This window comes from Antechinus flavipes, chromosome 6 (assembly GCF_016432865.1).
Source record: "Antechinus flavipes isolate AdamAnt ecotype Samford, QLD, Australia chromosome 6, AdamAnt_v2, whole genome shotgun sequence".
NCBI lineage: Eukaryota > Metazoa > Chordata > Mammalia > Dasyuromorphia > Dasyuridae > Antechinus > Antechinus flavipes.
In genome coordinates, this window is record NC_067403.1 from 96,179,613 (window position 1) to 96,206,671 (window position 27,059).

The following is a 27,059-nucleotide window of genomic DNA, read 5'->3' on the forward strand; positions in this document are numbered from 1 at the left end:
TTGTATCACCTGGGAAGAATTGGAAAACCAATGCTACCATCTTGCTTTGTCTGCCTGATTCTTCTCGTTCAATTTAGTGCCCTTATTTCAGCAATGGCTATTGGGGTCCTGTGGGGATCTCCATTTCCCTTCGGTACCACCATGCTTGCAGCAGTTTCCCTTCCCTGCCAACTTTGAGGCACAAAAGAGGCACAGCACAAGTGTGGCTTGGCTGCAATTTACTTCTGTTTGTGTTTTTTAGGGGTTGGAGTGTTAAACAACTTACTCTATGCCGTGGGAGGTCATGATGGTCCATTAGTAAGAAAAAGTGTGGAAGTGTATGATCCTGCCACTAATACCTGGAGACAAGTGGCAGATATGAACATGTGCAGAAGGAACGCAGGTAATTAATTCCTTCATTTAAGAGCAGTTATTTTTGCAGTTGGCTTTAAGGCTTTTTAACGAATAGGGCTCATGATTAATTACGTAAAAATCCAACAATCTCGTAACATGCCCCAGAGATGATTTTTCACCTACAGTAGCAAAACTGACTAGAATAGTTGTCCAATCAGTTTGGTAATTGTAAACATTTATAAAGACAGAGCAGAAGTCACGTATTAATTTAGGGTCTCGAGACAAAGTGGAAGAAGAAACAAAGTAAAGAAAATTAATTTCCAGGAGGAACCATGCCATGTTCTTATAATTATGTTCTCTTGTGTGCCCCGAAGCAGCAAGGTGGCACCATGGGTCAAGTGCCAGGTCTGGAGTTAAAAATCCAACTGCAGACATTTAGTAATCTGTGTGATCTTAGGCAAGTCACTAAAACCTGTTTGCCTGTTTCCTCATCTGTAAAATGAGCTGGAGAAGGAAATGGCAGATTGCTCCAGTATCTTGCCAAAAAAATCCCAAATGGGGTCACAGAGACTTTGACAAGACCGAAAATGATTGCAAAATAAAAAACCTGCTCTGAACACATTTTTCTAAAATATAAGTGATTTTGGTGAATCCCTTGTGCATTCATATCAGACTTTAGGTGATTCTCATCATTTTTTCTTCTCATTCAAATTGCTTCCCTTTGGATCTTGAGAATTCTATTCTTAAGTTTTACATCTCCTTGGGGCTGATTTCCCTTGTAAGAATTTTAGGGCATTAGGTACTGCCTAGCCTTGCTTTGTTTCTACTCTGGCAGATTTATGGTTAATTGATATCTCCTAACATGGCTATTTAATGCTACTTATCAAATGATTGATCTGTTTCCAGAACTCCTCACTGATTTTCTCTTTCTCTCCAAAGGGTTAATAGTATATATACTCTAACAATGAAATTAATTATTTTTCTTTCTGATACTCTTCACCCAAATGCTTTCCATCATTCTCTCCAGGTCTGATTCCTAGACCCCCATATACAAGTCTATCTCTTTCACAAAGAAATTAGTTCTTTTTCTTTTTCTTTCTAATACTCTTCACTCAAATGTTTTCCATCATTCTCTCCAGGTCTGATTCCTAGACCTGCATACACAAGTCTACCTTTCTAATATACTGTATTATCCCCTTATTTCCGTTCTATTACTTTTGAATAGGGTAGACCTCTCCAGAACTATATTCTAATTGTACATTCCTTCCCACCAAATCTCTGATATTGTTGGGATTAAATGAGTCTCCTTGTATTAAGACTTCTGGTTCTCCTGCTTTTTTTCTCCAAACACTGTTCATTTGTTGTGACTTTTGAATTCCTAAGTTACTACTGGCTTCTTTCTTGGATTTTCTCTCTTGTGATCTCTTATTCTTCCTTTATTGTAACTACTTTTTTCTTTTATATGGTTTACTACATATACATAAACAGTGTTGTCCTTTCCAGGTTTTTTTATTTTTTTATTTTTTGCTTAGATTTAGATTTAGATTAGAAAATCCCAGCCTAGACATCTTCCCCTCTGCTCCCTGCCTTCATCAGATACTATTGCTATCTTTTAATCTATTATTCAGAAATCCACTTCTCATTTTGAGCCCACCATCTTCTTAATTTATCAGATATGGAAGTGCCACAAAGTTTGGAGGAATAAATAAGATCCAGAAAGATCTTGCCAGAGTAGAGCATTGGGCTCAAACCAGCAAGAAGAAAATTAATAACAATAAATAGAAAAAAAGATTTATTTTTTGGGCCTAAAAACAACTTCACATATAAGGTGAGGGAAGCATGGTTATTACTAAAGCTTTTGTCTGAAATATTATCTGGGAGTTTAAATAGACTATAGGCTCAATCTAAATCAATGTGATATGACAGCTAAAAAGCTAAGGCCATTTTATGTATATTTTTCTCTTTATAAATATACAATTTTAAAGTCTCTTTATACACACACACACACACACACACACACACACTTTTTTCTTATCTTCTAAAATCCTTTAGCAAGAAGCTTGATGGAAGAGATTATGTATATAACCAGCAGAAAGTCAAGAAATAACAAAATGTCCTTAGAGTTCTGTAGTTCATTTTTAGCTTAAACATTTTAACTTAAACAAATGCCTACTTGTTAAAATTACAGATGATACAAGGCTTGAAGATATCACAGTCAGGCTGGATGATGGAACCTGAGTCCAGAAAGATCTTAATGGGGGTTAGAATGATGACTGAATTGAATTTTAAAAGAATAAATAATAGTTATAAAAGTTCTCAGTTTGGATTGAGAAAAATCAATTTTCCAAATACATAATGAGAAAAGTTTAGATAGACAGCAATTCCTGTGAAAAAGACCTAAATGGAGTAGCCATCAGTAGAGGGACATGCCAGCCAAAACACTGAGTTTTCTGAGCCTTCATTAAAAAAGGCATTGTATCCAAAACAAGAGAGGTGATAATTTTTCTACCATCTCCCAGTAATTTATTAAGTACTATGCACAGATAGAGATACAAAGAATAGAACAATCCCTACTCACAAAAATCTTGCATATTTAACAGGGAAACCAAGAATATATTTCAGTAGACAACTTAAAACTCATTATGTCCAACTAATTTCCCTGTAAACTTTCCCACACCTCCTACCTTCCCTTCCCTGTTCCTCAGACTCACAACTTAGAAGTTATTCTAGACTCTTCATTATGTCTCACCACCCGCTTCCCAATTCAAGTTGTTGTCTGGACCTGTCAACTTCATCTTTGCAACATCTCTTGAATATGTCCCTTTTCCTCCACTGAGATCCTCTGGTCCGCCTGCTTCACATCTCTCCCCATTCCAATCCATCCTCCATTCAGCCACCAAAGTGACTTTCCTAAAGTGCAGGTCTGATCATCTCACCACCTACCCCTACCGCCAATCAATAAATTCCAGGGATTCCCTTCTAGGAGCTCATTCAATGTTTGGCGTTCAAAGCCTGGCCCTCTCCACCTATCCAGCCCCTTAGTTTTTTTTTTTTTTTTTTTTTTTTTAATATTTTATTTTATTTTATAACAACTTTATATTGACAGAACCCATGCCAGGGTAATTTTTTTTACATTATCCCTTGCACTCGCTTCTGTTCCAATTTTTCCCCTCCCTCTCTCCACCCCCTCCCCTAGATGGCAAGCAGTCCTATATATGTTGGATATGTTGCAGTATATCCTAGATACAATATATGTTTGCAGAACCTAACAGTTCTCTTGTTGCACAGGGAGAATTGGATTCAGAAGGTAAAAATAACCCGGGAAGAAAAACAAAAATGCAAATAGTTCACATTCGTTTCCCAGTGTTCTTTCTTTGGATGTAGCTGCTTCTGTCCATCATTTATCAATTGAAATGGAGTTAGGTCTCTTTGTCAAAGAAATCCACTTCCATCAGAATACATCCTCATACAGTATCATTGTTGAAGTGTATAATGATCTCCTGGTTCTGCTCATTTCACTTAGCATCAGTTCGTGTAAGTCTCTCCAAGCCTCTCTGTATTCATCCTGCTGGTCATTTCTTACAGAACAATGATATTCCATAACATTCATTTACCCAGCCATTCTCCAATTGATGGGCATCCATTCATTTTCCAGTTTCTAGCCATTACAAACAGGGCTGCTACAAACATTTTGGCACATACAGGTCCCTTTCCCTTCTTTAGTATCTCTTTGTGATATAAGCCCAGTAGTAACACTGCTGGATCAAAGGGTATGCACAGTTTGATAACTTTTTGGGCATAATTCCCGATTTCTCTCCAGAATGGTTGGATTTGTTCACAGTTCCACCAACAATGCACCAGTGTCCCAGTTTTCCCGCATCCCCTCCAACATTCATCATTATTTTTTCCTGTCATCTTAGCCAATCTGACAGGTGTGTAGTGATATCTCAGAGTTGTCTTAATTTGCATTTCTCTGATCAATAGTTATTTGAAACACTCTTTTATATGAGTGGTAATAGTTTCAATTTCATCATCTGACAATTGTCTGTTCATATCCTTTGACCATTTATCAATTGGAGAATCAGCCCCTTACTTTTTAATACTTACTCCTGGATCCAGTGATCTTTCTGACCCTCCAGAACGAGATTCTCCATCTCTTGGTTCTGGGCACACTCTTTGGCTTGTCTCCCATCTCTAGAATGCTCTTCTTCATCCATTCCAACTCCTGATCCCCCTGGTTTCCTTTTAAGTAACAGCTGGATCTCACATTCTACAGGAAGCATTCTTCAACCTCCCTTAATTTCAGTACCTACATTCTGTTAATTATTTCTATTTATCCAGTATTCATTTTCATTTTCTCTTCTTCATTAGATTGTGAGCTCCTTGAGAGTAGGATATCTTTTACTTCTTTTTATATCCCAGGTTCTTAGAACAATTCCTGGCACATTGTAAGTGCCTAATAAATGTTTGTTGAATGAATAAACATACACATAGACATATATGTGATATCATATAGCTTTTAGGGGAGACGACAATGATTTTGAGGTCTCCTGATTTTAGGGGCGCTTTTTTCTAATAATAACTCTTAAATCTTCTGGCTCTGGAGTCTGCCTTAGGAAATTTCCACACCCAGTTGAAGCTATCTGATTCTGAAAAGACTCCTCCTCAGCCCGATAGCTTCTGGCCTCAGGGTAGTCAGTTCCAGGCTCTGATAGTCTGGCCTCTGGTAGGCCTGAGACAATAGTGATAATCTGATGGTCCGGTGAGAACCAGATTCTGGAGGTGGCCATGCCTCTGGCCAAAGAATTAGTGTGCCAGTAATAGAAAACTGTCTTAGCTCTCTGCTAATCTCATCTGGAACTTACCCCACTTGAATTGGTGTTACCATTCCAGTAAACTTTGCCCTTTGACTAGGAAATGGGTGCAAGCCTGAAAATTCTTTTGAGGTACCTTGCCACCATCAGTCTGTGACCCTAAACTTTTGGGGTCCCTTTCCCAACCTCAATATACGTATATGTATGTGTATGCACAGGTATATAACATATTTCATGTATACAACTGTGTGTACATATGTTTGTGTGTATAAATGTAAAGAAATATGAAGAAAATAAGTGTAAATTATGCTTTTGATTTGGGGTACCATGTTTTGAGAAAGACATAGAGTAGAGAATGTCTGAAAGAGATTGACCAGAATATTGGAAGCGCCAGAAACTCTGACATAGGCAATTGATGAAGGACCTTGAAGCCAGATGGATTGGGATAGCACCTGCTGTCAGATATTTGTCATATGGAAGCAGTAACTGGTCTCTAAGTAATTGAAAGCAAGTCATTCCTTAGTCTCTGAGTAGCCAAGGGCAAAGCTACAAAGGGGCAGATTTTGGCTTGATGTCTGCAGCAATTTCCTAATCATTGAATCTCTCCCAATGGAATAGTTCCTGCAGAAGGGGGGAGTTCTTTGTTTATGTAGGGACTGACTTCAATGGCATTTGGATAGTCCCAGTGAAAAGGACTGGGAATTAAAACAGTAACAGATTCAGATTTGAATTTGGGTGGCAGTAAATGGGCAGTTTGTGGGAAGCATCAGGGTACTGTCAAAATGTGTGTGTGTGTGTGTGTGTGTGTGTGTGTGTGTGTGTGTGTGTGTGTGTGTGACATTAAGTACATGATAGTGCTCCTAGATAAAAGGATTTTCATGAGTCATTCTTATCAGGGGGATTTATTTACTCATTTGTATTCATTTGATAGCTTGTGTGGAGGGGAGCACCCACACCCATAATATCATAGACCCTTGAAATGTTGAAACATTAACAGCCCCAAGAGGTATGCTGTTTTCTTCTCAGAAAACTGGTTTCCATTATTCTATTGCCTATATTTACTATTTTTCCATAGTCTGAAATAAACTGCCAGGTTCATCTTGGTGACTTTCTTTAGATTGTAAACTCCTTGAGAGCAAGAATTTTCTTTTAACATTTTTTTAATTTAATTTTTAATTTATGACTAAAACAAGCATTTCTATATCATAGTATAATAAAAAAGATGATTACATTTGAAACTGCAAATCTTATGTACAACTTACTGTTCCTTTTAAATATATTATAAATTTATCATGTAAATTTCTTTTTTTATTCCCTCCCTTCCTCCTCTTGCTACTTACTCTTAGAAATAAATGTGTGTGTATTGTGTGTGTACATATATTCACACAAACATGTATACATAATCATTCTATACATGTTTCTGTTTATCCATTCTTTCTCTGGATGCCAATAGTCTTTCTTCATATGTCCTTTGTAATTAATTTGGGTATGTATAATAATCAAAATGACTTTCACTGAAGGTTGTCTTTAAAATAATATTGCTGTTACTATATATAGTATTATCTTAACTCTGATCATTTTGCTCTTCATTATTTCATGCAAGTCTATCCATGTTTTTCTATGGTTTTTGAGTTCCTCATTTCTTATAGCATAGTAGTATTCTATCACAATAATTTTCTTTTGTCTCTCTCTTTTTGTATCCCTAGCACTTAGCACAGTACATAGCACATTATAGACAATTAATATATGTTTATTGATTGATTGATTATGATGGGAATCAAAGCCTATATAGCCTCAAGAATGAAAGGCATTTAGTGGGAGGCAGTTGATTTCACAGGGGAAGGTATCTGCATTTTTCTTTTAAAATAATTTTTATTGCTTTCTTTGTTTTTATAACACCTCTCTTGCTGAATGATTCCTTTCCCTTAAACCTTTTAGAAGATAATCTCATATCAAAGAAAAAAAAAGAGCAAAAAAAATAAGTTAAACAATTTCTTGTGAAACTTAATATACATTTTCTCCCTGGCTTTAAGAGAAGAGTTAGACAGTGAAATCACGTTGGAGTTTACTTAGCAGGGGAGTTTTTCCTTTCTCTTTTTTTGCATATGAGTTTTCCCTTAGGAAAATACTCAGCCTTTAGATATCACCATGTGATGCTGAAATCTTCTAAGAGTGGCCTGAAGCTATGGACAAACCCATATCTTTCTGGGTTTTGCTTTGTTTCCCTCTTTATCCTTGTTGCAATTTATTTGAACATTCTGTAAACAGATCTAAATTTGCTATTTTGCAAATACCCAGATACATGTTTCTTTATAAACTGAGTTTGAAGTGGGGATGATTCTTCAGGTATTCCAAAGAGATCCTTTCAATTTCACAAGTAAAGATCCAGCTTCATCACTGATTCTTGTTCCTTCTTTTGGAATCTATAATGACTTAGTAAATTAGTCTGCAAGAACCAGTTAATTCTGAATCTTTCTCAATTCACTACTAAATTCTATATTGCCCTCTGGTGCCAGCTATTAGATCACTGAATTTTTTTTCAGGATATTAAAGTTGCATATTCCAAGCATGATCTCACTCCAATATAGTGCTTACTGATTTTAACCAATTAGATAAATGCTATTCTATAACAGGAAAACATATTTTGAAAATGGGACAGATGAATATGAAGAAATAGATAAAAGCAATACTGAAATGGAGGAATCAAAATGAGAATCTGGATGAATTTCTTAGGCGAGAGATATTTGGTTACAGTCAGGAAATATGAAAATGTAAAAGAACTTGGGCCCTCTCCATCTGGGGAGTGTACCCCAAGGTTACACAGAGATGGCAAAACTCTTTGGCATTATAATACTTGTTTATTTTATTACTCCCTCTAGTCCATAGGTATGGAGCTGCCCCCCAAATGGTAAATTTTATTGGTTTTAGTCACAAAGAACTAGCTTTGTATCTCTGAGAAAGAGACAAATTGATCACATAGTGACAAAGCCATTTCAGAACAGGATCTTTTTAGTTCTGTTATATGTAAGCTGTGTTCCAAAGAAGGCTGGAGATCTTATCAGTGGTGTAAGAGAAAAATTTAAAATTCCTGTCTACTCCCATACCACTAATAGCTATAATAGAAGGAATTGTTTCATGGTTAACCTCTTACCTCTATGTCAGTAATGTTTTCTTGAACTAATTATAGTTACATGGGAAAGTCTTTAGCACCATCGTAGAGAGTTGTTTCTTTTAAGAATGAATGAGTTTTAAAATCGAAACAGAAGCGAGTGCAAGGGATAATGTTGTAAAAAAATTACCCTGGCATGGATTCTATCAATATAAAGTTACTATTAAATAAAATTAAATTTAAAAAAAAAAGAATGAATGAGTTTTAAATAATATCATTATTGGGATGCATAACCACTTAATTCATAAGCTACATCATGCTAAGTCCATTGGACAGGATGGATCAAAATCCATTGATTTGCCAGCATATTTATATACATACTCCTAACCCTTGACTAGCTATTTCTGTTACAAGTGAGATTATGTTACAGATGCAAGGTAATAATTTTTGTTTTGTTGGACTCTTCACTCCTTTTGTTTTACCTATGTACAATATAAATAGCAGTTTTTAGAATCCATAAAGAACTTTGGAATTGTCTTGGATCATTGTATTCTCAAAATAGCTAGGTCATTCACAGTTGGTCATCGCACAATGTTGCTCACCTCACTCAACATCAGCTAATATAAATCTTTCCAGGTTTTTCTGAAAGCATCCTGCTCATCATTTCTTATAACAAAGTAGTATTCCATCACAATCATATAGTACAACTTGTTTGTACATTCACCAACTGCTGGATATCGCCTCAATTTTCAGTTTTTGCCGTCACTAAAAAGAGCTTCTCTATATATATTTATATCTTTAGGTCTTTTTCCTTTTTGTTTCTTATTCTCTAGGATATAGCTTTGATACTTGTATTGTTGGGTCAAAGGGCATGAATAGTTTTTTAGCTTTTTGAGCATAGTTTGAAATTGTTCTTCGGAATGGTTGGATCAGTTCACAACTCTACCAATAGTATAATAGTGTCTCAATTTTTCTACATCCTCTCTAACACTTATCATTTTCCTTTTCTATCATATTAGCCAATCTAATAAGTGTGGGGTGAAATTTTATTTTTATTTTATTTTAATTTGCATTTCTCTAATCAATAATATTTTTAAAAATCAGTAGTGATTAGAACTTTTTTCATATGACTAGAGAGAGCTTTATTGCTTCTTTTGAACACTGCCTGTTCTATTTCATAACCATTTATCAATTAGGGAATAACTTGTGTTCTTATAAATTTGCCTCAATACATTTGCGAAATGAGTCCTTTATCAGAAATACTGGCTCTAAATTATTTTCAGTTACACTTACTATATATTTACATAGTGCATAGTATAACTATGTATTTTCTTCTGTCCTATTTCTCCCATCCCACTTTTATCCTCTTCTCTCTCTCTTTTTACCCTGTCCATTCTCAAAAATATTTTGCTTCTGAGAACTCCCCCAGTCCACTCTCACTTCTGTGAGCCCTGCCCATTTTACTTCCCCGTGGGGTAAGATAGATTTCCATATTCTCCTGAGTGTGTATGTTATTCCTTCCTTGAGTCAGTTTCAATGAGAGTAAGATTCTAGCACTTCCTCCACCTTCACTTCATTTACATAAGATTTCATTCCACTTATTTGTCTCCCTTTATTTTTGTAAAGAATTTTGTCATTTTATTCCTATAGTTTGGGTGTATCTTAGTTTAAGTGAGATTCCTGATAGTTTAGACATTTAGTAGGCTCAGGGAGGACTAGCCCTTTTCCCAGCTGTTCCACCATGTTAGGTTCCCCTTCTTGTCTCCCAGCTTTGACCTGTAGCTCCAAACAGTTGTGTGCAAGAAGCGCACCTGGGTAAAACCATCCTGGTAAACAGGCCGGACCAGGTTGTGGGTAACTGACAAGCTTCAAACCTGTTGGTGAATTACAGGGATGTCGGTCCCAAGCATGGGAAGACCTGTCCTTGTGGAAGGGGCAGGTGAGAATAATTTGTTCCAACAGCCTCGGAAGGGGACTGAAGCAGGAGCACTTGGAACTGGTCAGACGCAAGCTCATCCCTGCTCCCCAGGCCAGGGACAATTACCCAAACTTTTGTCCTGCCACAGGCCTGCTAGAGCTCCGGAGGAGAGATTGAGGCTAATGACTGTGCAGCTCCAGTGTAAATGGGTGCAGTCCAGGTCCCACACACAAGGTATCATCCTGGGATGTCAATGGTCCTCTTCAAAAATGACAGATGAACATTAAAAACAAAATGCCCTTAGATGTTATACCAAGAAACTGACAACTCATATACTTTTTTTTTTTTAAAGGTCTCCTGCATATAAAAAGAACTCTGAGGTCATTTATTTTCTAAACTTACTTTTCTCCAGAAAAAACAAATTATCTTCCCATCACCTCACCTTAATGCCTTATTCTTTTTTTCCCCCATTCTGTCACATTTTTAAAGGTGTTTGTGCTGTTAATGGCCTATTGTATGTAGTTGGAGGTGATGATGGCTCCTGTAACTTGGCATCAGTGGAATATTATAACCCAACAACGGATAAATGGACAGTGGTGTCTTCGTGTATGAGCACAGGGAGAAGTTATGCAGGTAATAATTGTCTTCTTTCAGTTCTACTCTAAGGTAGTAGTAGTTTTCTATTAGGTTTAATGCCCAATTAAGGTAATGATGATGATGATGGTGATAGTGATGATGATGATGATGATGATGACTTGCCAGTCTCTAAAAAAGGGAATTGGATTCCTTGGCTCAGGTACCTTCCACTTCTAAGTCTGCGATCCTATCAGTAACAAGGATTCCGTGATCTTCAGGAAAGGTGAACAATGACCCAAGCAGCTAGGTGGCATAGGGAATAGAGCCCTGAATTGGGAGTCAGGAAAATCTAATTTGATATCCAGGCTCAAGATGCTTACTAGCTATGATCTTGGATTCTGCCTCAGTTTGCACTTAGTACTCAGAGTTGTTAACTTTCCTTCTCTCCCTTTCTCTTTTTCATTTTTTTCTTTCCTTTCCCTTTCTTCCATTTTTCCTTCTCTTTTTCTTCTTGCTTTTTTTCTTTTTCTTTTTTCCTTTCTTTTTCTTTCTTTCTCTCTCTCTCTTTTTTTTTTTTTTTTTTTTTTTTTGCTGAGGCAATTGGGGTTAAATGATTTGCCCAGGGTCACATAGCCAGGAAGTGTTAAGTGTCTGAGATCAAATTTGAACTCAAGTCCTCCTGACTAAAGGACTGGTGCTCTATCCACCGCGAGCCGCCCCTTCCCTTTTTCTTTCCCAACATTTTTCTTTTCCTTGCCTTTGTCATTTTCCTTTCTTCCTCCTTTTTTCTCCCTCCCTTCCATCTTTTCCTAGTCTCCCTCTTTCCCTTTTCTCTTCCTTTTTTCCTTTCCTCTCTTCCCTCCTTCCTACCATAGAAGTGACATAGGGATTTAATTGACATGTATAATGGAAAGATTGCTGGTGAGTGAGAAAAGACCTGAATGTATAATCCACCTCTGGCCCTTAACTAGCCATGGCAAATCACTTAATCTCTCTGAGCTTCAGTATCCTCATCTGTAAAATGGAAAATGACCTACCTTATAGGGTTGTTGTTATCCCGTGAAATGCAGGAATGTATATATGTCAAGAACTTCGCAACTCTTAAAGCATTAGAGTTGTCAGTTTAGTGGTAGGAATTTTCCACATAGCAAAAGATAGAATTGACTTAAACTCCTGCAACAAAAACAAGAGCAGCACAGAAAAGGCATAATTTCTGTAACTAACCTTTAGAACTGATTAAAAGATGACAGTTCTCTACTTCACAAAAAAGTTGTACAACTATTAAAATAGGATTGTTATTGGAATGAACTTTTTACATGGAAGGGATCATCAACACATAAATTGCCTTTGAAGAGATTAATCTGTATCCATTTAATTAGAGCAATACCATCACCTGGAATTTTAAAAAAATTTAATTGGAAAGTAGATCAAACTATAGGGAATAGCAGTCATGCTAACTGCTTGCCAAGCCCTTTCACAGCTGTTCTAGGACGAGAAAACATTTCCATTTCCTGAACTAGGAAAACAATTTCTGCATTACCAGCATAGTAAATAATGTTTAACATGTAAACATTACCTATTACCTGCCTGCCATCTAGGGAAAGGGGTGGAGGAAGGAAGGGGAAAGTTAGAACAGAATTGATTGCAAGGGATAATGTTGAAAAATTATCCATGCATATGTTCTGTCAATAAAAAGCCGTTAATATAGTTAACTTTAACTATAACTTGTTCTATATCCAGAACAAGAGTCCCATAGAATAATGGTCTATGTGGTAGAAACTCTTGATAGATTGGTTCACTAAGTGTATTTAGATAATTTGGATTTATTGTGGCTTAAGATACTTGTTCACACCCCCATTCCCACCCTCACACCCTAAATGTATCTATCTATTTATGAGTTAAAGTCATAAGCATTTGACTTTTATTAAGTTCCTGCTGTTTTGATTAGACTCTTGCATCCTTATTGGGGATGCAGAAGAAGGCAAAAGACAGTCCCTAGTCTAATGGAGGAGACCACATGCAAACAGCTATGTACCAACATAAGATAACTTGGAAGTTATCAACAGAGGAAGACAGGAGAATCAAGGGAGCCAGAAAAAATTTCTTGCAAAAATTAAGCTATTAGCTAGGACATAAAGGAAGCCAGAGAAGCCCAAAGGCAGGGTTGAAGAGGGTGTGCATTCCCACCATGGAGCACAGTCCAGAGATGGAGTGCCTTGTGAAACAGCTGTGTCAAACAGTATCACTGGATTATAGGTAGGAATTATCCACACAGCAAAAGATAGAATTGACTTAAACTCTTGCAACAAAAACAAGAGCAGCAGAATGGAGAATAGTAAACCCTAGACGACAAAAGCTGGAAAAGAGACAGACTGTGAAGGGAATCTAATGCTAAATGGGGGAGCTTCTACTCTCTCTTAGAGGTGATAGAAGCCACAGTTTTTACTGAACAAGGGATTGATAGTTCTCTGCCATAGTTATACAAGAATGAAATTGATGAATGTCTTGAATTTCTTTTTTTTTTTTTTTTTTGCTTTTCTTGTGTTTTTTTCTTTAATTTAAAAAAAAATTGGAATTTTTTAAGGATATTGCCTTTGTCTTCAGTTTTTTTCTCATTTCTTCCATTAGGTGTTACAGTTATTGATAAACCATTATGAACAGAAGAAGGATTTCTGCACACTTATTCTCTTGAAACAGGCTTCAACAAGTATTTTTGAAGTGACTTAGGGGCTAACACTTCTCTACTCATGGCTGCATTTTGGGTCTCAGTAGAAGATAAGTTCGTCTGCCATTAAAGGCATCAGACGCTGAAGATTATTCTAGGTCGAAGCGCCGTGTAGGAGTTTTCTGCATTGAGCAGCAGCTGACTGAATTTTTAACAAGATGAATGGACCACAGTATTTATTATCCTAATGTTTTTGGACAAAAGTGGCTTTCTTAAGGACCAATCAGTGTCAGACTCAGATGACTATGGATTGTTCTGTGAAGAAGGAAAAAGTGATGTGCGTTCTGGTCAAAGTAAATTTTGTCTTTATTGTTTCCTCCCCAGGAAATCGGTATCTCCACAAACTGTATTTCTTTGAATGGGTATAGAAGCCTACATCAGTAATACCCACTGGCAGGGAGATCAAACTGTTTGCTTTTATAAAACATTTGATTCAATGAATATAAGTTGTGTGCATATATACATATGTGTCTAGATTGCTTTCCTTTGAAAATGTTTGAAACTTGATTATACTATTTATAATTGGCCCAGGACTTTGAATTCTGCCAGTATACTACATTGTAAAACAGAGTTGTATTTTTTGATATTTAACAATGCTGAACACTTATAAATGCCACTTCTAAGGAATGGAAATGGTGTGAAACACTTGAATAAGTGTAATGCCAAACATTTGGAAATAAAATATCAGTCATGCTTATTTATGACTTATTTTGATTTAATCTGGATTATGTTTTGGTGTAATTGTTTTTTTATTTTCTTTCTTCCTCAAAAAAGTGACTCTATGGCATGAGCATAATTGCAGGTTTTTTGATGAATATAATGAATGTATGGAATTAAACTGAATTTGCATGGTTTTATGAATAATTTCTTCGTGTGTACATTTAGCTGCTATTAACAAAGAGAGAACATTCTGTGTGGCCATGTTTGTTGATCAAATTTTTTTTTCCTAAAACGATTCTCAAACTCCCTTTAAAAATGACCAAGATTTGTCCTCTTGAGCTGTTATCTTTGAATAAAAGTTTGTATATTATTTGTTTCATAATGGCCTTGATTTAATTTGTGAAAGTATCACTCTTTTATTTTAATAGTTTTTAAAGTAAAAGTTTTCTTCAGTTTCCACCCAATTTGCTGTTCTTATATAAGTTCATAGTTTTCGTCTATGCTAAAGGAAATTTAGAGGCAAACCTATTAAGTTGGAAGTTAGAAAGTCTAATTGATATGTTTCCCCAGAATCAGGTCACTTAAACAGAAACATTTCTTAAGGGTTGATAAAGAGATATGCTTGAGAAGGGAGGGAATAAATGGGAACAAACACTAGAACTAAGGGAGTCAAGGAGCAATGAGAAATCAACCTATAAGTGGATATTTACTTTTTACCTTCTAACCAGCAAACAGAGAATACTTTAAGAGTGGTAAATTAAGGAAAACCAACAGTGGTGTGGATTCGACAGGTGGACCAGCAAAGAAAAAAACAACTAGAGTTTAAGTTATAGGGTTTGATTCATAAGAAGTGATTCATAAGATACTATGGTACCATAAGAAATGATGAAAGGGATGATTTAAGAGAAATCCAAGAAGAATTGTATGAAGTGATGCAGAGTGAAATGTGGAGAACTAGGAAAACCATTTCTGCATTAATAGCATAGTAAATAAATAACATTGAAAATTAATCAATGAAATAACTAATCATAGATGATGAGTGATAAAGCATACTATGTATGCACCTGCTGATGGAGAGGTGATAGACTTAAAAGGAAGAATGTGATGTACATTTTTAGACATGACTGATGTGAGAATTTACTTTTCTTAATTTCATATTGCTACAAGTTTTATTTTTTTTTCCCCAAAGGAGGAGAAATTTGAAGAAAATAAAATAATTGCTTTTTAATTGAATCAAAATAAAATAAAATTTGTATTAAGGGGTAAAAAACAGGAAATGATGATATATACCAGTAATATTTGCTTTTGTGGAGGTTGATGCTAATGGATTACTTGAATTTAAGTGTCTTAAGTGAACATAGGTCAAAACCAAGCGAGAATCTCCACCACCTTGCACCAATGCAGAGAACCCTGGGAATGAAGGGCTACCAGGCTGCCTGAGGAGAAGCAAACTGATTCAATTTGGGAATGAAGCAGGTAAAAGTTTCTATGCCTATAAATAGTAGAATCAGGCCCTTTCAAACAGGGTAATCTTCCCTCTCCTTACCCTAACTCCCACAAGTAAAATAAGTCATTTAATAGGAATTTAGAATTAGAGATGAAAGATTACATGTGTGATTGAATTTTTTTTTGGCTTACTATGTTGATCTACATATCCTAACATTAATATTTAGAATTTTCTCATTTAAAAGCAAAAGGAATATCATGAATCAATTTGTAATTGTATTGGAAATCAAAAAACTGTTCCTTCTCTGATGTCATCAAATAAATTATAAGAGGGTATTATCTTGCCCACTATTAACTTCAAAAGTCACCACCTTCAAGAAGATACCCCCCAAATATGCTTTTCCTTAATTAGCCACTGCTGATCTATCATTTAGGATTTGGACCTGTGCTTTTTAATCTGTGTGAGGAACCCAGGGTTTAGAAACCTTTTTTTTTTTTTTACCAATTCTAGAGCAGCAGTTCATCTGTAATTTATAGTTCCCTGGTCCACTAAAAAGTTAGGTGAAGTAACCATTGTCACACCAGTAGTATATGTCCAAAGTGAACTATGAATCCAGTTCTCCCCTTACCAAGAACAGCCTTCTCTCTGCTATGTCACAAATCCTTGAATTTATCTCAAACTTTGTAAAGTTTTTTTCTTTTCCCATCTAGTCTATTCCTTTTTAAAGGAGAGGAGGGAGTAGAACAGATGTGTGAATTAAAATATCTGGATTTAAGTCTCAGCCATGACTGTTTCATGGGACTATGAGAAAATCACTTCATCTCTTTGGTTTTCCCATCTGTAAAATGATGATGATAACTGTGCTACCTGCATTGCAAGGTTGTTGTGATGATCTAGCTTTGTAAGCCTTAAAGTTTTATGCAAAACATTAGATTGTCAGTAATATTTGGATGAAAAGGTCCATGTTTATGATCAAATGCATACATGAGTACTTTTATTCATCATAAATGTGCTTCTTTGACATTTCAAGTGTGGCTAACTAATTCTAAGATGTCAAAATTTGATGAATAAATAAAAATTCATCCAATTTGTTCTGTTTTTGCAGAATCTAATCAAGATTTCCTCACCTTTTTAACTTTACTTATTTTTTTTTCTTTTTTTGTCTTTCTATCCATGTTAGTAGGCCATCTCTAGTTTTCTTATTTCTTTCTATCCTATTTGTAAACACCAGTTTGATCAGGTTGTTTTTGCAGAAGGAAAGAGTGCAAAGGTTAAGATGTCCCAGGAATCTTTCTACTGGAAACAGCCTCAGGTGTCACAGTGAGGTGAGAGGAAAATTGAAGGAGGTGAGTGAGCAGAAATCCTGACTATAAGGAACAGCTCTTTTTTTTTTTTTTTATTTTGTGGTTCAGTTACTTCAATAGTATGTAATTCTTCACGACCCTTTTTGGGTTTTGTTCTGTTCTGTTTTTGTTTTTGTTTTGGCAAAGATTCTTAACCTTTTTTTCCTCCAAATCATTTTAAAAATAAGGAATTCAGACAAAAAGATTTGTGACTCATCCAGAGTTTTGCAGCTAGTTAGTAGGTATCAGGTTAAATTTGAACTCAAATCTTCTTGATTCCAGGCCTGGTGATCTTTCCTAGCCTTCCTAGGTGTACCACTTTAGCTGCCTTTAAGGGTACCTGAGATATCAGACATCGTGCTCAAGACCACTGTCAGGTGGTCTCTGATTCAGTCTTTAATAGGTTCTTGGAACAACAGGCCAGCCAGGATCAAATCAGCAAAGGTAGGTGGTATTGTGATGATCAGATTGATGTGTCCTTTTCCTTCCCTGACCACTCTGATATAAGGTTGAGGCCCACCAGTATAAACATTTTAGCAACCCCTCAGATCCAAAACTGGTTCCATGGTTTTGAATAGGATAAGAATGTTTTCTGTTTTAACTACTTTTCTCATGATGTCCAGAATTTTATCAACCTCTTTAGTTATAGCAACTTAGGGACAATCTATGATGGATTGTGTTTTTAAAAAATACACATATGTGTGCGTGTGTGTGTGTGTGTGTATACATATATTTGTTTTAAAAATACATATTTTACATATATATATATATATATACACACATATTTCCAATATAAAAACAGAATTTTTGAGTTCCAAATTCTCTCCCTTCCTCCCTTTCTTGCCCTCTCTGCATTGAGATAGCAAACAATACATGTTCAGTCATATAAAACACATTTCCATATTAGAAATGTTATGAAAGAAAACCAGATCTAAAGGAAAAAACACCAAAAATAAAAATTAAAAATGGAATGCTTCAATCTGTATTCAGACTGTATCAGTTCTTTCTCTGGAGGTGATTTGTCATCATGAGTCCTTCAGAATTGTCTTGGATCTTTGCATGACCGAGACTAGCGAAGTTATTCACAATTGATCATCATACAGTTTTGCTGTTCCTGTGTACAAAGTTCTGGTTCTATTCACTTCACTTTCTATCAGTTGATGTAGTTCTTTCATCCTGTTCATCATTTCTTACATACCATTCTATTCCACATACCATAACTTAATTGATGAGCATCCCTTCAGTTTCCAATTCTTTGCCACCATAAAAAGCTGCTATAAATATGTAGCCACATATATAGCCATATATATACACATATACATAAACATTTATTTTACTTCTAAAACATGTTGTTTGAAGGCAGGAACAATTTCATTCTTATTTTTGTTTATGTTTGCTTAGCACAATTACTGGTATTATTTATAGTAGGTACTTAGTAAAGTTTGTGGATTGATGCATATTCTTCCAGAGAAGTATTTTTTATCCCTACCCCTTTTGTCCTGATATTCTGATATTTGATGATGTCTGCTTCCTGATGGTCAGGGAGCATCTAAAAGAAAATTTCTCTATTCATTTTGTGAATTGGCCATGGGAGCTAGAAACATTACTTAATTTCTTTTTGACTAGGTAATTGAGTTTAAGTGACTTGCCCAGAGTCACATAGCTTGTTCAAAACTATCTGAGGCCAGTTTTGAACTCAGCTCCTCCTGACTCCAGGGCCAGTGCTCTATCCATTGTACCATCTAGCTGTCCCACTTAATTTCTTTTTTTTCTTAATTCTTTTGAGAGTTTATTTTCATGACTAATCTAAATTCATAGATTCTTACTGATAGTTAATTCTTACTGATAGTTAAATTAAATATGTTTACTTAGTCATGTAAATATAAATGGTTTCTTTGAATCTTTTTGGTTTTTAAGACATGTGTTTTCCAAGATAAGTTGTTGTTACCAGTGTCGTTTGGGGGAATGATTGATTTAGTAGTCCGGATACTAAAAAGCTATAGTTTTTTATAGTTATAAAGTAGGTATAAACTAGCATTTTTTCCCTAGTTTAAGCTCTATCATTATAAGCAATATAATTTTAAAACAAATCAACTAATATTTATTATTAAACTAATATTTAGTTTAAGCTCCAAAGATTGTCTCCAGAGATGCTGCCTACTGCTTTCTTTCTTCACTGAGTAATTTATGGGGGAGTTTTGCCTGTTCATGTAGCTTTATGAGGTTAATCACACTTGGCTGATTTGCTTTTCAAGCTTTGCCTGATGATATAATAAGTGATGAGGGGAGCCCCAAAACTCTAAAACTCCTTGAAGGACAGATTCTCCTTGAATCCTGGCCTCTGTAAAAGATCTTGCAAGAAGGGGGCACCACGCCCATTGATAACACCTACTGATAAAGCTTCCCATTGAATTAGAAAGACATTGAATTAGAAAGAAAATTAGAAAGACTCATTCAATTCTATGCAATTCCAGCTCAAGCTGAAACCCAGCTGAATTGCTCAGCTGATATCTAAGGCTTCTATTATAAAAAGAGCCAATTTTAAACTCACTCCTTTCAGAGGACCTAACATGCTATGCCATGCTTTACCAAGGAAACCTCTGCCCGCTGAAATAATATTCTCTTTCAGCATTACCCTCTCTTTATCCTCACCTATTTCCCTAACAAGATTTTATATCTCTCTGTCAGGACCTTGCCACTAAGAAATTCAGCCTTTCTATTAAAGGCTGACTTCCCAATGCCAATCATAAATTTCTTTTCATCAGTCTAGCTTTTCGGGTTAGTAAATTCCTTTACAAAGGACCTCTTTGCCACCAGAAAGGGGTTCCCACAACTCTCTACCTTGTGCCAATACTAAAGGGGATTTAGAGGAGCCAAACCTCTTCATTTGGTTCCCAGAACCCCGAACTTGCCATTAACCTCATCATTTAATTCCCTGACCACCAGGAACCCTAATCTCATTTTGGTTCCCTGAATCTAATCTCATCAATATGACTGTACCATTTACACATACTGTACCCAGGGTCTTGTTTTTCAAAGAATATAGATTATACCATGGGAAAAAACCATTGTATTTGGAGTTAGATCTCCATTTGAATCCTGACCTTGGCTCTTACTATAAACTGTCAGACCTTGGATAAGAAAGAATGTAAGATTGAGATAATGATATTTATATTGCCTACATCTTAATGTATTTAATTATTAATTAATTAATTAGTTTTAATTAATTTATTCTTTTTTAAATTTTAATATTTTAAATTTTAAAAAATAATTTATATTTAAATTAAATTAAAATATAAAATAAATATTTTAAATAAAATAATTTAATTTTAAAATTAATAATTAATTAATTAATGAAATTGAATGAGCTATGAAATTATTTTATACCTGCAAACAGCTATGGAAATATATGTTTTAAGAAAGGCAATGTAAAGGAATAGGAAAGGCTCTGAGTTTATCAGATATGCCAGACTTGAAACCCAGCTAAGCCACACTCCTACATAGGGGAACTTTGAGGAAGATCATTTACTAGGTTTTTCATGTCTTCCTTAATTATATTTTTAAAAAGCCTCATTTTTAAAATCTCTCTTGTTTCATCTGGTTATTTATAAGATCATAAGAGCAGAGATCTTGTGTGTATGTGTGTGTGTGTGTAAGCATTTTTAAAACTATTAAATGCCACATAAAGAATAAGCTATTAGGTTTTTTCCTCCAACTTGTAAATTATATACTTCTAAATATAGTGAAATTTTCAAAGAAGGAAAACATCAAATATTCTAATTTGAAATTTAGAAAAATATTAGGGATAATAAGCAGTTTTATAAGATATAATGGCATAGCTTTGTTTATAAATTGAAAAATCACAATTAGTAAGAAATAATAATAATAACAATTGAGAAAAAGTTATGGTATACAATTAAAACAACATGATCCTGAACTATTTAAGCAAGTAATAAACAATATAGAAATATGAACAACAGACATTACATTAATAATGATTTCAATACCTTCATATGTAAATTAACCATTATAAATCCATTATAACAAAAGGCCCAAAAGAGTCCATAAAATAACTTAATTAGCAAACATTTGAATTATTTATTAAGAATTGATGCCTGACGAAGGCAGCATTAGTTTAGAGTATAAACTTGTTTGTAAAAACTTAAGGAGGCTAGATAATTATAAGCAACATAATTTTAAAATAAATCACCTAATACTTATTATTAAACTAATATTTATTATGATGTGCTGTAATGTCCAGCTAGGAGGTACAGCAGCCCACAGTCAGGAAGACTCAAAATGAATTCAAATTTTATCTCAGACACTTACTAGCTGTGTGACCCTGCCAATTCACTTAATTCTACTTGCCCCAGTTTCCTCTTCTGTAAAATGAGCTGGAGCAGGAAATAGCAGATCATTCCTGTATCTTGGTCAAGAAAACCTTAAATAGGGTCATGAAGAGTAAGTCAGACATGAATGAAATTTGAACAACAAATAGCCAAACTACTGTATGAATTAAAAACGAGCCAAATTATAGATAATCAAGTACAGGGTGATATCATTTAATCCCCTCCCTCCCACTTTTTTTTTCTTCAAGCAATTTCCCTGAAAAGCTCCAAGGATGAGTTCACATAAACTAGATACACAGACATTGAAGATAAAGCACCCCATCCATTGTCTGCATTACTCATTGCCTTAGTGTGACAGCAAAGCTGAGTGGATTCCCTCTGCAGTTGAGGTAAAAATTATGGAATACCATGGGCTATAAACAATTCAATTCAAGTAGACAATCTTCTATCAAGTGAGTGATTTCTCTGTCCTAGGTACTGAAATACAAAGAGGCAATTCAAGAAGCTTATGTTCAATTGGGGGAGAAAACTGGGATACAAATAACAAATGAAAAAGATAAGCTAAACACAAAATAACTTTTTGAGTCAATGCTATCAATGTGATGCTAGTAGTGGGGTGAAAGGGGTGGATGGGAGGAGGGAATGAGGACAGGATTAGCAAACATGTGTAAGAGGTGGAATTTAGGCAGAGCCAGGAATGGACCTTGAGAGTTCTTAGGGCATAGCAATAGTGCAATAGGCAGCTCTGTGGTGCTGTGAATAAATCACTGTCCTTGGAATTAGGAAGATAGAAATTCAAATCCTGCCTGTGTGAATCTGAACAAGCCATTTAACTCTCTCTCTGTTTCCTCATCTGTAAAACAAATGATAATAGCACCTAGTTCATATTATGTGGATCAAAATGAGGCAATGTGTATAAAGTGCTTAATGAATGTCCACTGTTATAAACACCTTACACCATATTTAAGGTTGCTGTGGAATACTTTCATGTTATATAAATGCTACTTATGATTTTTAGTCACTGAACATGATAAACCTTGTGTGACAAGGCAGAAAGGGTTTAATTTACAGGGGAGCCAGAACATTGAACTCTAGGTGCAAGGAATTACTGAAGCTAATTAAAGAAAATATTGGGCAAGATTGTGCTTGTCCTAGTGACAAATGGATTATTTGCCAAAGTTCCTGCTTCCAGGAGGTACTACATGATCTGAACCAGCTTAGTCATAGTGTGTCTGTAATTTCTTGATCCGCCTACGAGCAGGAATCAGATAAAGGAGATCCTTGTGCAAAATGAAGCATCTCTAAATTTCAACTGAAGCAATGCATCTGCATCCCTGGGCCTACAGTCAGAAAAACCTGAATTGAAATCAAGCTTCAGACTTTTAGCTGTGTGACCCTAATCAAGTCACTTAACCTCAATCTTCTTCAATTTCCTCAATTATATCATAGTAGGATGCCTCCCAGGGATACCATGAGGACCAAATAATATAATATTTCTTAATAAATGTTTCTTTCCTCTTTCTGTTTTATCTAAGGCTGACCCAAAGCAGCAACTAATTAATATGACTATGCCCATGTATTGCAATGTTTACATGTGGTGTGACAAAAAAATGAATAATTTGCCATTAATAAATCACTAAGGGGGCAGCTAGATAACTCAGTAGATAGAGCATCAATTCTGGAATCAGAACGACCTGAGTTCATATTCTGCCCCAGACACTTAGCTGTGGAACCTTGGGCAAGTCAATTGCCTATCTAAAGAATAAAACAAAACAAAGAAAAATACTGAAAATCAGAAGTCTGTCTATTGGTTATTTAGCTTCTCTGTCCTTTGATCTTAAATTTAGTATCTTTTAATTTGGTTTTAAATTTTAGCTTTAAATTTAGTATCTTTAGTACCTTTAGCATCTTAATTTATTATTTAATTATTTAGTATCTTAACTTAGTATTAAAAGCTGGTCTCTGGGAAAGTTCCTCTTTTCCCACTACTCTCACCCGCAGAATGATTATAATACTCCTACCAGCTGCTTCAAGGAGATTTTTTGGAATTTAAGAGAAAGAATTCATGAGAGCTAAGTTGCTTTAGACCTCAGAGGTCAACAAATCTAACCTTTTCACATACACACAAAATTGTATTTTGAATTTAACAAACATCATAGAAGAGACTATTCCACATATATAATAGGTCAGAAAAAGAAGAATATGTATGAACCTACAAAACTCTATTATATAAGGCCTGCTTTACTTTTTAAAAAAATATATAATAAATGTAACTTGTTACTTTCAAAGCTGGCCTGCCAATCTGAGTTTCCTTTTTAAAATAGTACTTCCCTCCAATTATTTGTAAAGACAATTTTTAGCAGTTATTTTTACAAAAATTTTAATTTCAAATTTTCTTCCCATCCCTCCTCTTAAAAGGTAGGTTATATATATGTGCAATCATGTAAAACATATTTCAATATTAGTCATAATTGTGAAAGAAGAAATAACCTTTCAGTGTTTCCTTTTGAACTTCCTTCTATGACTTAAGAGAAAATGCTTTAATGACCCTCCTTTTCCTTTCTTTTTTTTTTTTTTTTTTTTGCACCAAACTCTGCTCTATCTCTATTTTCCCATGATCCCTATCATGGGATTATGATTAGTCACCACACTGATTAAAGTTTGTAAGTCTTTCAGAGTTGTCAGTTTTTAATGTTGTTGTTGTATAAATTGTTCTGTTGGTTCTATTTGCCTTACAATCAAGTCATAACACATTTCTACAGGTTTAATTTTCTGTAACATAATAATATTTCATAATATGCTAAACTCTCATTTGTTTCATTATTCCCCAAATGATGACAAATGATTGTTTTCAGTTCTTTAATATAATAAAAGAAGAAAAAAATATATATATATATACACACACACATAAAACATATTTTTATATAATGGGTACTTTTTTCTTTGGCCTTTCTAGAATTTATGTTTACTATTGGTATTTCTGGGTCAAAAGGCAATATAAGTGAGTAACTTTGGAAGGACAGTATCCAATTAATTTCCAAAATAGCTGGACCAATTCACAGCTTCATCAACTGGGCATTAGTGTGCTTGTTCTTTTCATATATTCTCCAAAAATTGTTACTTTCTTTTTTGTCATCTTTGACAATGTGATAGGTATGAGGCAGAAATTTGAAAAATGTTTAAAAAATAAGTTAGTGATTTGGAGCACTTTTTCATATGGGTACTGATAACTTGGATTTCTTCCTTTAAGAATTGCCTGTTCATAGCCTTTGATCATTTGTTGTTTGTCCTTTGTTCTTGAATAGGACCATGACATCATAGAGGTGATGCCAGACAAGGAAGGGCATTGGATATAAGTGAGAGAGGGTTGTGCAAAGTCACCTTCCTCACTTTCTCCTTCAGAGCCATCTCAGTCTAGGCAAGATGTAGATCAAAAAGCCTGGAGATAGCCCTGGGAGACTTAGGCTCTCATTCCTACATAAGGTACCAGGTTCTGGGTAGGGTTCTGGATCTGGAATCATGAGGACCTGAGTTCAAATATGACTTCAGATACTTATTAGTTGTATAATGCTAGGCAAGTCACTTAACCCTATTTGCCTCAGTTTCCTAATTTATAAAATGAGCTGGAGAAGGAAAGGTAAAAACACTCTAAAATCTTTTCCAAGAAAACCCCAAATGAGATCATAAAGAATTGGACGTGACTAAAATGACATAATAACAAAAAAAATTGTACTTATATGTTTGAAGCAGCACCCTATGTAACCTAGAATTGAAATCTTTATTAGAGAAACTACAAAAAAAGTTTCACCCAGTTAACTGTTTTCCTTAGTTTTATTTGTGCAAAATCTTTAATTTTATTTAATCAAACCTCTCCATTTTGTCTTTTATTGTCCATTCTATCCCTTGTACGTCAACTTCTTCATATTTATAGATGAGAAAATCAAGGCACAAACAAGCTAGATAATTTCCCCAAAATTACCTGTAGACTGTTCTTTGGGATTTGGTTTTAGAACCAGATTCTGATTCCAGAGGCATTATTTTGGAAATTAATAGTTTGGCACTAAAAACCTAAAAGGCAACGATTCAGGGAAAATCTTGCCATTAGGAACACCAGAAGGAATGTCTACTCAGAGACCTGCTGTAATGGGCTGAGGCTTGAGTTGATGCACTGAGGTCCCAAGCATGTGAGGCTAAATAGTAATTGGACCATACTCTATTAATATATATATGCTTGGAGAAAGAATGGCTCCCACCCACTCTTTGTGCAAGTCCTGATGTGTTGTATAGATTTTACACACCACTGGCATACCCTTTAATCCTCCAGGACAGGCAATAGTAGAGAGGAGAAACAGAGACATTAAGACGCTGCTCCAAAAACAAAAGAGGGGGAGCCACAGGTAATAGAGAAATACTAAATCTAGCACTTTATACTATTAACTTCTTGATTTTTGATAATGATGCACTGGCTCCGGCAGACAGGTTTTATAACCCATCGGAAGGGCAATGTCCAGTGTGAGCAGCTCCACTATCTTTAGATAATTGCCAGGTGAGGTGGAGAGACCCAGAAAGTGGTGAATGGAAGGGACCAATTAGGTTAACTGCTTGGGGGAGAGGGTTTGCTTGTATCTCTACAGGTGGAGAAGGAATCAGATGGGTGCCAACGAGCCGTATTCGCCTTGTCCATCGCAGAGAGACAGAGCAGACCCTTGAAATGAAGGGGAAGACCCAAGAAACATCGGGTGGTTCTGTTGCTGATTGTGCTCACCACTGAAAGAGCCTGGCAATTATGGCGTTTGACTCATGGGCATAGAAAATTGTTGGACTTCAAAACCCTCAGGAATCATTGGATTCTCTGAGACATAAGATTGTTGTAGGACTTGAAAACCCTTAGGAATCATTGGATTCTCTGAGAAATGATAAAACTGTTACAGGACTTCAAAAATCTGCTGGAATCATTGGATTCCCTAACACATAAAAAGACTTTTGCAGGACTTCAAAAATTTGGGGGGATCATTGGATTCCCTGACATGTGAAGCAATGGACAATAGATTGGTTTTGGACTATCCCTCAGCTGCTGAAGAAGGCGTATGTGTGACTGCTGTTTACATACTCTCCTTCTAGGACTTCTGGCAATCTTTTACAACACAATGTTGATTTATATTGTTTGTTATACCATTACTTAGGTGTATAATTCATGTTTGTTACACCACATGGAGCTTGCACTGACTGTGGGGAGAGTCATCACTAATAGCCTCTGCGTTATTGCTATATGCTTGTGTAATACCTCGCATGCTGATGGGTTTGTGCATAATAAAACCCTTCAGCCCAGAAACCTGCTAGCAACCCTCACTTCCCTTTGGTGCTTTTCATCTCTCTTCCTGAGATGTCAGGGAAGGCGTGATCATCTTCTTTTTAGTGCTTTCACCTCCCTTCCTGAGAAGTAAGGGGGGGTCGTGATCACCTCCCCTTGGGGGCTCTGATCTTCCTGAGGAGTCAGGGATGGCATGACCACCTGTGTTCTAAAACAAAAGAAAGCGAGAGATGTGATGGGCTGAGGTTTGAGTTGATGCACTGAGGTCCCAAGCACGTAAGGCTAAATAGTAATTGGACCATACTCTATTAATATATAAACTTGGAGAAAGAATGGCCCCCATCCACTCTTTGTGCAAGTCTTGACGTGTTGTATAGGAAATGACGTTTTTGATAGGTGGAGGCAAGGGAGTGGAAAGGGAAGCAGAAGGAGAGACTGCTGGCTGGTATTTTGACACAGCTGCTCACATTGCTA

At 35.6% G+C, this 27,059-nt stretch overlaps 1 protein-coding gene across 3 annotated transcripts in view; it reads left to right on the top strand.

Annotated features, from left to right (window-relative positions):
• Positions 1-14,517, top strand: part of KLHL2 (kelch like family member 2) — a 128,970-nt gene extending 114,453 nt beyond the window's left edge. For all 3 annotated transcript variants that reach the window (XM_051963770.1, XM_051963772.1, XM_051963771.1), the window contains exons 13-15: positions 242-382; positions 10,664-10,807; positions 13,379-14,517. In XM_051963770.1, the coding sequence (XP_051819730.1) occupies positions 242-382; positions 10,664-10,807; positions 13,379-13,407 (314 nt within the window). In that variant the 3' untranslated portion in view covers positions 13,408-14,517. The remainder of the gene's footprint in view (positions 1-241; positions 383-10,663; positions 10,808-13,378) is intronic.
• Positions 14,518-27,059: the final 12,542 nt, after the last annotated feature.